Source organism: Xyrauchen texanus, chromosome 10 (assembly GCF_025860055.1).
Source record: "Xyrauchen texanus isolate HMW12.3.18 chromosome 10, RBS_HiC_50CHRs, whole genome shotgun sequence".
Classification (NCBI taxonomy): Eukaryota; Metazoa; Chordata; class Actinopteri; order Cypriniformes; family Catostomidae; genus Xyrauchen; species Xyrauchen texanus.
This window is the reverse complement of record NC_068285.1, coordinates 4,006,778-4,018,464: the sequence shown is the minus strand read 5'-3', so window position 1 is coordinate 4,018,464 and position 11,687 is coordinate 4,006,778. Positions and strand designations below refer to the sequence as shown.

The 11,687-nt window shown below is 39.9% G+C and overlaps 1 protein-coding gene and 1 long non-coding RNA gene across 2 annotated transcripts; one reads left to right on the top strand and one right to left on the bottom strand.

Moving 5' to 3' along the window:
* Positions 1-410: 410 nt before the first annotated feature.
* Positions 411-1,541, bottom strand: LOC127651092 (uncharacterized). The gene is made up of 3 exons (XR_007971500.1): positions 1,408-1,541; positions 752-869; positions 411-428 (listed from the first exon to the last, which is right to left on the bottom strand). It is a non-coding gene; the product is annotated as an uncharacterized LOC127651092 (long non-coding RNA).
* Positions 1,542-4,780: 3,239 nt separating this feature from the next.
* On the top strand, positions 4,781-6,520 carry LOC127651089 (uncharacterized). The gene is made up of 3 exons (XM_052136813.1): positions 4,781-4,936; positions 5,584-5,647; positions 5,755-6,520. Exons 2-3 carry the CDS (start codon positions 5,606-5,608, stop codon positions 6,448-6,450), a joined length of 738 nt encoding a protein of 245 aa, XP_051992773.1. The 5' UTR covers positions 4,781-4,936; positions 5,584-5,605; the 3' UTR covers positions 6,451-6,520.
* Positions 6,521-11,687: the final 5,167 nt, after the last annotated feature.

Below are 11,687 nucleotides of genomic sequence, written 5' to 3'. Positions count from 1 at the left end.
AGGAGTGACATTCAAATTCAACTCGCCAATTCCCATTGGCCTTTTCTCAAAGATCAGAGGTGTTTGGGGCTCCCAAGGGCTACCCCTAGTAACACTATATTGACACGCCTCGCTCCTTCCATCAGGGAATGGAGGATACTGAAAGTAACCAGGACATTCCTAAATATTATTATTTATTTCACTATAATACTGTTGAAAATGAAAATGTAATTTATTACCGCTAAAAGTTATGTGAGACAAAAAGGTTTACTCATCATCTGTAACAACAAAAAACTTACATTTTTCGACTGCTTATTGCATCAATACAGGTGTGTAGGAGAGTGACAGATGTGTACCTGGACTGGCCAGTAGCTGCAGTGTAACAGATCTGTGCTGCAGGTGTACATGTCTCCAGATGAATTTCTTCCAAACGGGCACCAACAATGATCCTGCAAAACCAACACAGCATCAATCATCCAAAAATAACAAATCATATATGAACCCGATCCTGAATAGATTACAATTAAATATAATGCATGAGTGTGTGCAAATAAATTGCTGCACAGGTTTAGCTGTACTTCTAAATGCCTTTTTGTTTTTGCTGTTCTCACAAATATAGTAAAAAAAAAGACTTCTTAGGATATTTAAAGTGGACATCATTGAAAAGTCTCATAAATCAGCCATATCATGTTTAATCTAATAATGTCAACAGATTTGTGCCAGGGTTTGGGTTTAGTAAATGATCTTATGAAAAGCATGTGTCTACACTCACTGTTTTCCATGTTCAGACTCGTACTGATAAACGCTGTAACCGAAGAAATCTTCATGTTTCCCAGTAAAGCTCAGTGGATTCTCTATATCAATATTAAAGGCCTTCGACACTGTGAACACTAGAACAGAGAGAGAAAAATGCACAAACAACTGTTGAGTGTCATTTGAGGTTTTAGGAGAGAGTTGTGACATCAGCATCTAAATGAGTCCATATGTTTCTATCTAAACTGAACGGACATGAATCATCTAATGAAACTCTTAGCATGTATATAGACAGCGGTGTAGCAGTCATTTCAAAGGTGAGGACAGAATGATTAACGCAACATGAACATAAATATATAGGATTTATATGTTTCAATCGATTAAACATTTTAATTGCATTAATTGCATGAATGACCAGTGAATTTGAACTTTTGCATTTACACATTTAGACATTTGCTGTATGACAGACACAGCGTAAACACATTTGCCCTGTGAAAAGTGCGGGGATGAACTTTGGTTTTATTAAAATTGTCCCCCCGTGTTCTACGCCCTGGAGTATTGCACTCATGAATTCCTGACGGCATGCCAACACACCCACTTCCAAAGACTTTACAACACACACAGATATATTTACATACAGACGGTGCAGTAATATTTGCCTTGAGAGTGTCTTACCCCAAATAAACAACAGCACTGTCAATGTCTCCATGTTCATCTGTCCATCTACTGGAGAAGTGTGAGGGGCGTTCACACAGAACGTGTTTTTGTTCAAAAACTTGTTGAGCTTGTTACATAAAGGGAAAGCCCACCACCCACCCCACCTAACAGTGCAATAATAGGAGGAACTCTTACTTTCTTTTTGATCTGACTTTTCTATTGGCTGTGAGGCATGTACAGAATATGGAGTGAGCAGAAAGTGTTACGGCTATTTGACCTCATTTACAAAATAAGTACAATAACAATACTTTAGTTTTATGGGCATGATTGTACCATGGGTTTCTTTGTTGTACTTTGAAGAAACATATAAATACTGTGCTATATGAATATTGTATTCACGCAGTAGTATCATGATACTGTATCAAATTGCCATCATTGTTTCACTGACAACATTCCTATATATACACTGGCAGCCAAACGTTTGGAATAATGTACAGATTTTGTTGTTTTGGAAGGAAATTGGTACTTTAATTCACCAAAGTGGCATTCAACTGATCACAGAGTATAGTCAGGACATCACTGATGTAAGAAACAGCACCATTACTGTTTGAAAAAGTCATTTTTGATCAAATCTAGACAGCAGCATCACTCCAACACTTTATCCTTCAGTAATCATGATAAATTGTATTATAGAAATCACTTGCATTATATCAAACACAGTTGGATCATTAAAATAAGCTTAACATTGTCTTTGTGTTTGTTTTTGAGTTGCCACAGTATGCAATAGACTGGCGTGTCTTAAGGTCAATATTAGGTCAAAAATGGCAATAAAGAAACAGCTTCTCTAGAAACTCATCAGTCAATCAATGTTTTGAGGAATGAAGGCGATACAATGCTTGAAATTGCCAAAAAACTGAAGATTTCATACAAAGGTGTCACTACAGTCTTCAAAGACAAAGCACAACTGTCTCTAACAAGGACAGAAAGAGATGTGGAAGACCAGATGTGCAACTAAACAAGAGGATAAGTACATCAGAGTCTCTAGTTTGAGAAATAGACGCCTCACATGTCCTCCGCTGACAGCTTCATTGAATTCTACCCGCCAACACCAGTTTCATGTACAACAGTAAAGACTCAGGAGGTCTTATGGGAAGAATTGCAAAGAAAAAGCCACTTTTGAAACAGAAAAACAAAAATAAAAGGTTCGAGTGGGCAAAGAAACACAGACATTGGACAACAGATAATTGGAAAAGAGTGTTATGGATCTAAACCCCACTGAGCTTTTGTGGGATCAGTTAGACTGTAAGGTGCGTGAGAAGTGCCCGACAAGACAGACACATCTATGGCAAGTGCTACAGGAAGTGTGGGGTGAAAGATCAAGTGGTACAGGAAGTGTGAGGTGAAAGGTCAAGTGGTACAGGAAGTGTGGGGTGAAAGGTCAAGTGGTACAGGAAGTGTGAGGTGAAAGGTCACCTGAGTATCTGGACAAACTGACAGCTAGAATAAGAAGGATCTGTAAAGCTGTCATTGCTGCACATGGAAGATTTCTTTTGAAGTAGTTTAATAAGTTTTGAAAAACAATTTCAAACTGTAATAGTAATTTAATCACGTTATTAATGTCCTGACTATACATTGTGATCAGTTGAATGCCACTTTGGTGAAAAAAAGTAGGCTACCAATTTCTTTCATCAGAGCAAAATCTGTACATTATTCCAAACTTTTGTCTGCCAGTGTGTATATATATATATATAAATAAATATATAATAGATAATGCAGGCATATTAAATAGTAACCTCTGTCTGTTCCTTCTTCCTTGTTTTTTTTCTAGAGCCTCCATCCCACTCCTTCTATCCTTCCCCTCTTCCTCTCCTTGTGGTGGCAGGTGGTGGTGGCCTAGTGTGAGGCCTCTGGTTTTGCTCCTCACACTTTGGAGGTGGGCAGGGAGTTCAGTGGAGCAGATGGGAAGTCCCACGGTCTGGTTCAGGGAGGTGTAACGGGTCACATACATCTGATGGCACTTTTAGTCAGAGCACCCTTCTTGAGTTGGACTCTGCTAAGCAGATTGGTATTTCTGATCTGAAGTCTCCTGGTGTTTCTGATATTAATATCTGCAATGCCCCTTCAGCCAAACCACTCTGTCAAAGTGTTTTATTTGAACCAATTTTTATCATTTAGTTATTATCATTTAAATGTGTTTTACATTTTTGCAAGCCTAAATATTCAACTCAATTATGTTTTCTGCCATGTAATAGGCTAAATGCCAACGGCTGTTGTGACGTACTTCCGCTGAAATCTCAGCCACCACGAATACTTCCGGTTAGTCTAAGCGTCGACTTGTTTTAGTTTTTTTTTTATTGAACAAAAAGCACAGGGGATACATGTATCAAGCACAGAAAAATAAAATAAAATACAAATAAGACAGTACACTCAAAGTAAGTGTGGAATAATTAATGCTTCTCAACTTCTCTGGTGATGTAATGTGGAATAATGAAGGCCTCTTTTATGTATCTCTTGTTGGGGGTAGCTACAGCTGCTCCCTGCTCTAAAGATGTTCTAGGGAATGTGTTTTTGTCTCACGTTTCGCACGTAGCTCAAACATGTATGTCACCCCCATATAAGGTAAAGAACTATTTCATTGGTGAGGGTCCAGTGGAATGTGGTTTTCTGGACCATAAAACAGAGTGTTGAGACAATAAACTTAGAAGAGGAGATTTGATACCACTGAGTCTCTGTGTCATTTCTTTTCTTCCCTCAGCTGAGCCGTATCGAGACGGGGATTGCAGATCAACAAATAAATTAAATACATTGGATGACAAAATTATCTAACAGTAAGCAAGGCAGTAGCCTAGATAAGGGATAGTCCACTAAAAAAATAAACACAATTCACAAGACATGCATAGAGTCGACTTGTTTTAGTAGCTGCTTCTAGTTTTTTTTACAGTCTATGAGTTGATATGAAGTCATCAAAGTTTAAATACCAGAGAGTGTCTGGTACTACTGCCGAACACTGTTGTGTGCCACAGTGCCAGGCATCCGGAAAGTACAATTCTGTACTTAGTTTTTTTACTTTTCCTGCTGATGAGGAGCTGAGGCGTAAGTGGATCGTTAATATTCGCAGGGACAAATTCACCGTTACGCCTCACACCCGGGTGTGTAGCCGGCACTTCAGAACGGAAGACATCCGTGAACCAGCATCAGAAACAGGTCGTCGGCTGTTAAAAAGGGTGTTGTTCCGGTTTTATTTGAGTGGAACAACTTCTCCCTTCCACCTACAAGACCGGGGTTTGGGAGAGAAGGGAAAGACCACCGCCGCCAGAGGATGACTGGGAGGATACACCGGACCACGGAACATTCGGGCGTCCCCATGCAACACGCACTACGCGTCGAAACCTGAAGCTGCAGTCGTTGATTTGGTGTTGGAGGAAAATGCGTTTCTCCGGGAGGAAAATCGCCTGTTACGCCAACAGATCGAGGGGCTTACACTGAGGCAGCGGTTCGGCATTCATCGTTTTGCTGCCTCGGACAAGGATATCAGGTTCTTTACAAGGTAACTTACGTCTAGACAGGTAGGCTTAGGCTAACGTGTGTGTGTGAAAGAGAATTATTATTATTTTTTTATTTTTTTTAAGCATCGAGTCAGGAGCACATCCCAGATTTGTTTTTTTTATTTAGTATTTTTTTTACGTCATTACACCGTTTAGAGCATAAGAAACAAATTAAAAAATATATTTTATTCATATTTTATGCTATGTCCTCTGTAGAAAACACCAGGTTGTTTTAAAAATAAAATGACATGAAATTACATGCATAGGTAAAAACAATGTTTTTTTTTTTTATTCGCCAATCAATTTCTATGTTTCAGGATTTTTTTTAACCAAACTTTGTTTAAAGATAATTCTCAACTATGTTATGAAAGACATAATGGAATTGATTGATATATGATTTTCCATCCCAAAAAAGTGTAAAAATGGGAGTATTGATTGGCAACATTTTCATAATAATATTAAATAATTATTAGGAATGTTGATATGTAACTTATTTCCCTATTTATTGTTCTGTCTCCCAAAATGCCTGATAAACAATGTGCCTTAGTGTTTTCAATTTGCACAAATACATTTATTTAAAGTTATGTGTGTACATTTTGTGTTAATTATGAACCGTTATTAATAGTGTATCTGTATTCCATTTCTTTAGGTTTGCATCATATGATCTACTGATGCGTTTCTGGGGCTTGATTGCGAACTCACTACCATCCATGGTCAGTGTTCGACAAGCACAAAGAGGAGCTCTCACAGAGTCAAATGCTACAACCCATTCCCTGAGTTTTTCCTATTTTTGAATTACCTTGCCCTTGGGTCTAAGCAGCGGGACCTTGCTGACCGGTATGGTATTCATCAGTCCACGGTCAGCAGAATCATTACTACATGGAGCAACTTCCTGTTCACAGTACTCGGCTCAGTGAGGATCTGGATACCTGAAGAGGAGATACAGAGAAAACTGCCTGCAGACTTCAAGGACTACCCCGACACCACAGTCATCCTTGACTGCACTGAGCTGAGGTGTCAATGCCCATCTTCCCCTCTCCTCCAAAGTGAGGTATTTTCCTCCTACAAGTCCCACTGCACTCTGAAGGGGCTCATTGGGATCGCGCCACATGGGCCAGTGACATTTGTGTCTGCGCTGTATGCTGGGTCTATCAGCGACAAACAGATTACCCGTGAATCTGGTCTCCTCAGTCTGCTCAAACCTGGGATGGCTGTCATGGTAGACAGAGGTTTCCTCATTAATGACATTGTGCCCTGCAAGGTTTACAGGCCAGCCTTCCTCTCTGGCAGGCCTCAAATGTCTGCATCTGAGGTTAGGGAGACCCAGGCCATAGCACGTGTAAGGGTGCATGTGGAGCGCTTCATTCGCCGGGTCAAAGAGCACAATTTTTTCGATTCTGTGATTCCCCTACGGGTTTTTGGGAGCATCAACCAACTGTACACGGTGGCTTGTCTCCTTACAAACTATGAAAATGGGCCACTGGTAAAGGCCTGGGCAAAGAAGCCTGAGATCTGAGGATTTCCAACGTGCAACCACACTGTATATTTATACACTTTCATAAAGGCACTGCATATCAGGCTTTCAGCCAGACGACCTTCAACAAGCAATTGCACATAACATACATAAAAACTATGTATTATATGTGCAGTGCACTGATGAGGGACGTCTGAGTAAAAGCTTGATATGCAGTGCCTTTATGAAAGATTTATGAAAGCTTTGTGATATTAAAAATAATTGTTAGTAATCTGCTTTTGTTTGGTCTCTCATTTTTAATTCCTGTCTTTTACCTTTTAAAACTAAATTTAAGCCGTACAAAACACCAAAATGCTCAGATTTATCAAGTCATTTATTACTTACCCTAAGCATTACATCACAATTAAAAACATTTCACTGTCAAATATATTTACACTGCAATCAAGTCATTAATTGGCCAAGAAGGCATTGAGGTAGAAATAAAAAAAGAAATAGTCAACTTTTTCTTTAATGGTTTGTATGACTTGCATGTCACGGGGAATTCTCTGAATGAACATGTCATCCTCTGTGTAAATGACAAAGTCACACCAGTCACAGCCAGAAATCAACATTTGTCCCTGGACTTGCCAGTAATAAGGATGGGTTCGCCTCAGTGTATGTGTACCCTCCTTTATCACAACATAAGGGCAGTCCACATAGCTAGTTACATTTGGGCATTTAATTTCTAACAGGCCAAACACTGGCTGCCCCTCAGGATCGTACACAAGCCCATCAGGTGTTGACCCCATCCATGGTGAGTCAGGGTGGATCAGGAACCCACATGGGTAGTGGTTGACTTCCCTCACCTTGCAGTACTCCTCTACTGCTACAGGCTCCAGGGCAAGACCCCGCCGCATGTCAGCAGTCTGATGGCAAGATCCCAGAAGCCTTTTTGCCAGGTTTTCAGCAGAGCTTTCCCCCCTGGTGTGGCAAACTTCTCTAAATTTAGTAGAGGTGATGCAGCACCTCCTTAGTTGGTGCCACTCAGCGCAGGAACTCTGCTCTCGCGTGCTTTTTCAACTTTGTGTGCCGTCTCAAAAGATGTCGCAAGGGATGCCAGATGATGGTGCTGATGTTCAGAAAACACAAATGCACAGGTAGGGGGTCCCAGTCTGTAATCCGAGAGTGGCAGCTGTGGGGGAGAAGGGGCACCTGTGTGTGGACGGGTACTGGGGACTGCCATTACTGGTAGCTGATAGGAAAGCACACTTCCCTCCTGCACCGGACCGAACATGGACTCAATCAGAGGTACATCACTCGAGATAGCCATTGCTGTGATCATGGGAGCTTCGTCTGCACTAAGTCCATGGTACGCCTCCTGAACTTTCAGAGTGGAGATGTCTGGCAGAGGGCAGATAACTCCTTTATACAAGTTGCTTCTGTGGAAAAAAGACAAACAAATGTGTTAGAATTAAGAAGTAAATGTGCAAAGCAGTGAGTTTTGTGCGTGTGACAGATCGCAAATGTATATATATCGCGCAATATGCATATGGCATGAACAAAAGACAAAGAGAAAATCACTCACTGCTGTGGGCTGAATAATTTTTGTAGCTTTAATAAGAATCAGTATATATTTAATTCATACAGTGAAAACTAAGCAGTGTTTTATTTTTTAATTTGATTATTTAGTATCTGTTGTTAAATAAACTTAACGTAGGATAACCTAAACCCCGTGGTTTACACTGATGTTAAAATAACACTTCTTATGCTACTGTAAAACACTGATGTTCACTTTCAGAAGTTGCAGGGATGTTTTCTTGTCACAAAAATAACGTGAAACAAGTATGTAGGTTATATAATTCATTTTGAATATACTTTTAAGAAGTTACGTTTATTTTACACACTTTAAGCATTATCGTATCACATATCGAATATCGATGTATAAATATATAGTTTATATAAAATAATGTTCATAAATCAATTTCCTAAACTTAAACCACTAACCTTTTTTTGGTTTCACTTTTTAAACTTTTTTATTCTACTTTTAAATGAGACCACACTTAAGTCTCAAGCTTTATTTTATTTTTTTGACAGACATTTTTGTCCACCATGGACCTATGTGTAACTTTTTTTAATTGATGCACAAGGGTTGAGCAAGTAAGTACTTCTGAGGGTGCGTAAATGTATGTGTGCAAATGGATTTGTTGTGTGTGTTTAGTATAGATAACAACATACCTGATTCCTTCTGCAAGTCTCCTTTCTTTTGGTCTGGCTGATATAATGACCATGTCATTAACTGGACCAGGTTGAATACCCTGCAACGAAATAAAAACATGTATGAGAAACATCCAAGAGATATCCATACATAAAATGAAAGAGTCATTAAAAGGCTTGCTACCATGGTCCTTGGTTTGTGCCACTTTTGTTCAGTTTCTGTGCAGCTGAACACTGGGGGAACTGATATAAGCCTCAGCTGGGAGTAGTGCGCCGTCTGGTACAGTAGAGCTGCCACATGACTGCACAAGGCTGTACCTGCCACACAGGTACACTGGCATCTCAGTAACACCACCGGCTTTGAATCCCTTAGCACAATCTGTTACAACAACAAATATTTGTTAGAAAACTGTACCGGCTACAACTGCAATTAAAGAGAAACACTAAATTTGTGAACGGCTGTTAGCAAAAATCTGTTAGTGAACTTTAAAATGTGCAAAGTGATACAGGGATTGTTACAATTTATTTAGCCTATAGTTGACCATGTCAGATGTAATATATCATGATTAATCTCACTATACTCATTTTAAAATAGTAGTGCAGAATAAGTAATGAAGAAATTATAGAAACTCTTAACAAAATCTTGCTTCTGTGGGAGCCATTAATTTTATATTCTTTCTGGCACACCCTGTATTCATATTTCACATGATATCTCAGGTACCATATGATTCATATAGTGCAATGATGATGTTTATCTGGATCTAATTCACAGCAATGATATGGCTCACAGAAACTTCATTTTGACAAAAAAGAACCTGTTTCTTCTGAACCTGAACTGAACCTGCAGGATGACTTTCCCTTACACTCAGACAGTGAGGCTTCTGGCTTTTCCTCATAGATCTGAAGCACTCAGACCTAACCGTGACCTCTCCTGACTCCTTGTTTGAAACTGTGATTAACATAGAGGTTAGGGTATTGCATTTCAGAAACACAAAATATTCATGATGTTAACCTATCACTCTGCTAACATTATTAACGTTGCTTCCTCACTGTGCTATCTTTGGCTAGTAAAGAGCCAATGAGCTAGCATGTATCGTTTTTGGTAAACTCAAAACAGAGGCTTGTTAACTTACCTTCGTAGTTGTTTATATAGCTGGACACATACAATTTAAAACCTTTGTCCTTTTTTGATGTTGGTGTATTCGATGTGGTCTGGATGATCCGATGTACATCGTTTGCCGTTATACTCGGCAGGTCCTGCAGCGATCGCATACGCTACCGTGGACCGGAAGTACTGAAGCTGGCTGAAAAATGCGGAAGTACCAGAACGGAAGTGCGCGGCATTAAGCCTATTCAATCAGAGCTCATAGGCTAAAAGGCTAAAAGAAGGGAATGGATTTAAGAAAAGCATTTTACCTAGGATAAGGATGGGTGAAAGTAATTGATGTAACTAAAAAGAACAAACAAGTGTAGAGATGTGGTCCTCAGGACAAGAGTTTTAACACCAGCACTCGGTGCGTTCAGTTTTTCGAATTGTGAGTACAGCGGTTTATTACCTTTTGCTGTGTTTTGTTACTGGATATAAGTGAAGCTGTCTTAAACATTATTTAGGTTGATAAATGGATATAATTTCATTCACTCAAACAAAGAAAATCCATCAAATTGAATTAAAGGTGCAAAATGTAACAATTTTAATGTAATATTCAGCCCCTTTTTTGCCAATGTGTGAGCGGCTTTTAATGCAACTTCTAAAATGAGCCCTTCCCGGACTTCCTAGGTTGCGTATTAAAGCCAGCAGTGACTCAGCTCGCTGCGTGCCACTCACATCCCGGGCAACCTCAGCACGCTATCAAGACAACGCTTGCCCAGAGGAGAGTGGAGGCTTCACCCCAATCGGTCCAGCTGATTTGGGAACGGTTTGGCAAGGCCTAACCTTGGCTGGCACACAACTGGCCCACAGGGCTGTGAAAGTACACATTTCCTCCACAGAGCCTTCTTGAATTCGCCGCCTGTTGCGGCCGAACCATTGTCGTCTCCTCAGAAAAATCCTGAATGAAACAGATGCATTTTCCCTCCCTTTATACCCGTATGTCCGGGGCGGACATGCAAATTCTGTCTGCCAATTTCTCATTGGCCTTTTCTCATAGATCAGAGATGCAAAAGGCGCTCAAGAGAGACCCCTAGTGTCATTTCTTCGACACAACGTCTCGATCCCTCCATCAGGGAACGTAGGTTACATCCGTAAGGTTTTATTCATTTCATTTTGTCATTAAATTTCATAGAATTTTGTTATAAAACTGAAATGTGTAAATCTGAAATATAGGCAAGTTTTTGGAGTGAGCTCTCTAGAGGGTAATTTGATTAGACATTTATTAAACAACATTTTCTTTTTCACTTGTTAATTTTGCAAATATCTGGCATATTTTAAAGTATTTACATGCCACAATTTCAGACACATGTACAGGCAAGGGATAAAGAAGTATATTCTGGCTGCAGTCTCTGTTTCAAAACATTTACTAGGAAGTGATGATATATCATACGCTGGTATATAGGTTTGTGTGGTTTGCACCTTTTAGATACTGACATCACCTGTCAATCAACTCAAGAATGCGCATGTGCATAAGCTGTACAAACGTACAAATTTTGGTTCCCCGTCTGTCGCTCACTTCAACGTTGTGTCGAAGAAGCAACACTAGGGGTCTCTTGAGAGCCTCGCAAATCTGTGAACTTGAGAAAAGGAAATATTGGCTGACAGAATTTGCATTTCCAGCCCCCGGATAAACGGGTATAAAGGGAGGTAAATGCGTCTGTCCATTCAGAATTTTACTTCGGAGCCGAGCGGTTGTGTGATCAGTGAGATGCATTTACAAGACTGTTCACTTCATCTCTGCAAGAATGTATGCTGTTGGATTTATGGCACATATCAATGTCTTTCTCCTTCTCTGCACAGCAGTGCAGCTTTGCCCCTGGGCACTTCGCCAGAGGTTTTAATTTCGTTTATTTTTCTAAAAGATTTTATTTCTCTAAAAGAGCAATACGTGTCTTTCTAAAGATGCCCTGCCGCCCTTGTGTATTTCCTGGATGCG

What these genes read in the sequence shown, in the direction of transcription:
- LOC127651089 (XM_052136813.1), top strand. Translation starts at nt 5,606, where the DNA reads ATGCGTTTCTGGGGCTTGATTGCGAACTCACTACCATCCATG. An exon ending in CGAACTCACTACCATCCATG is followed by an intron (nt 5,648 to 5,754) that starts GTCAGTGTTCGA and finishes GGGTCTAAGCAG; the next exon opens with CGGGACCTTGCTGACCGGTA.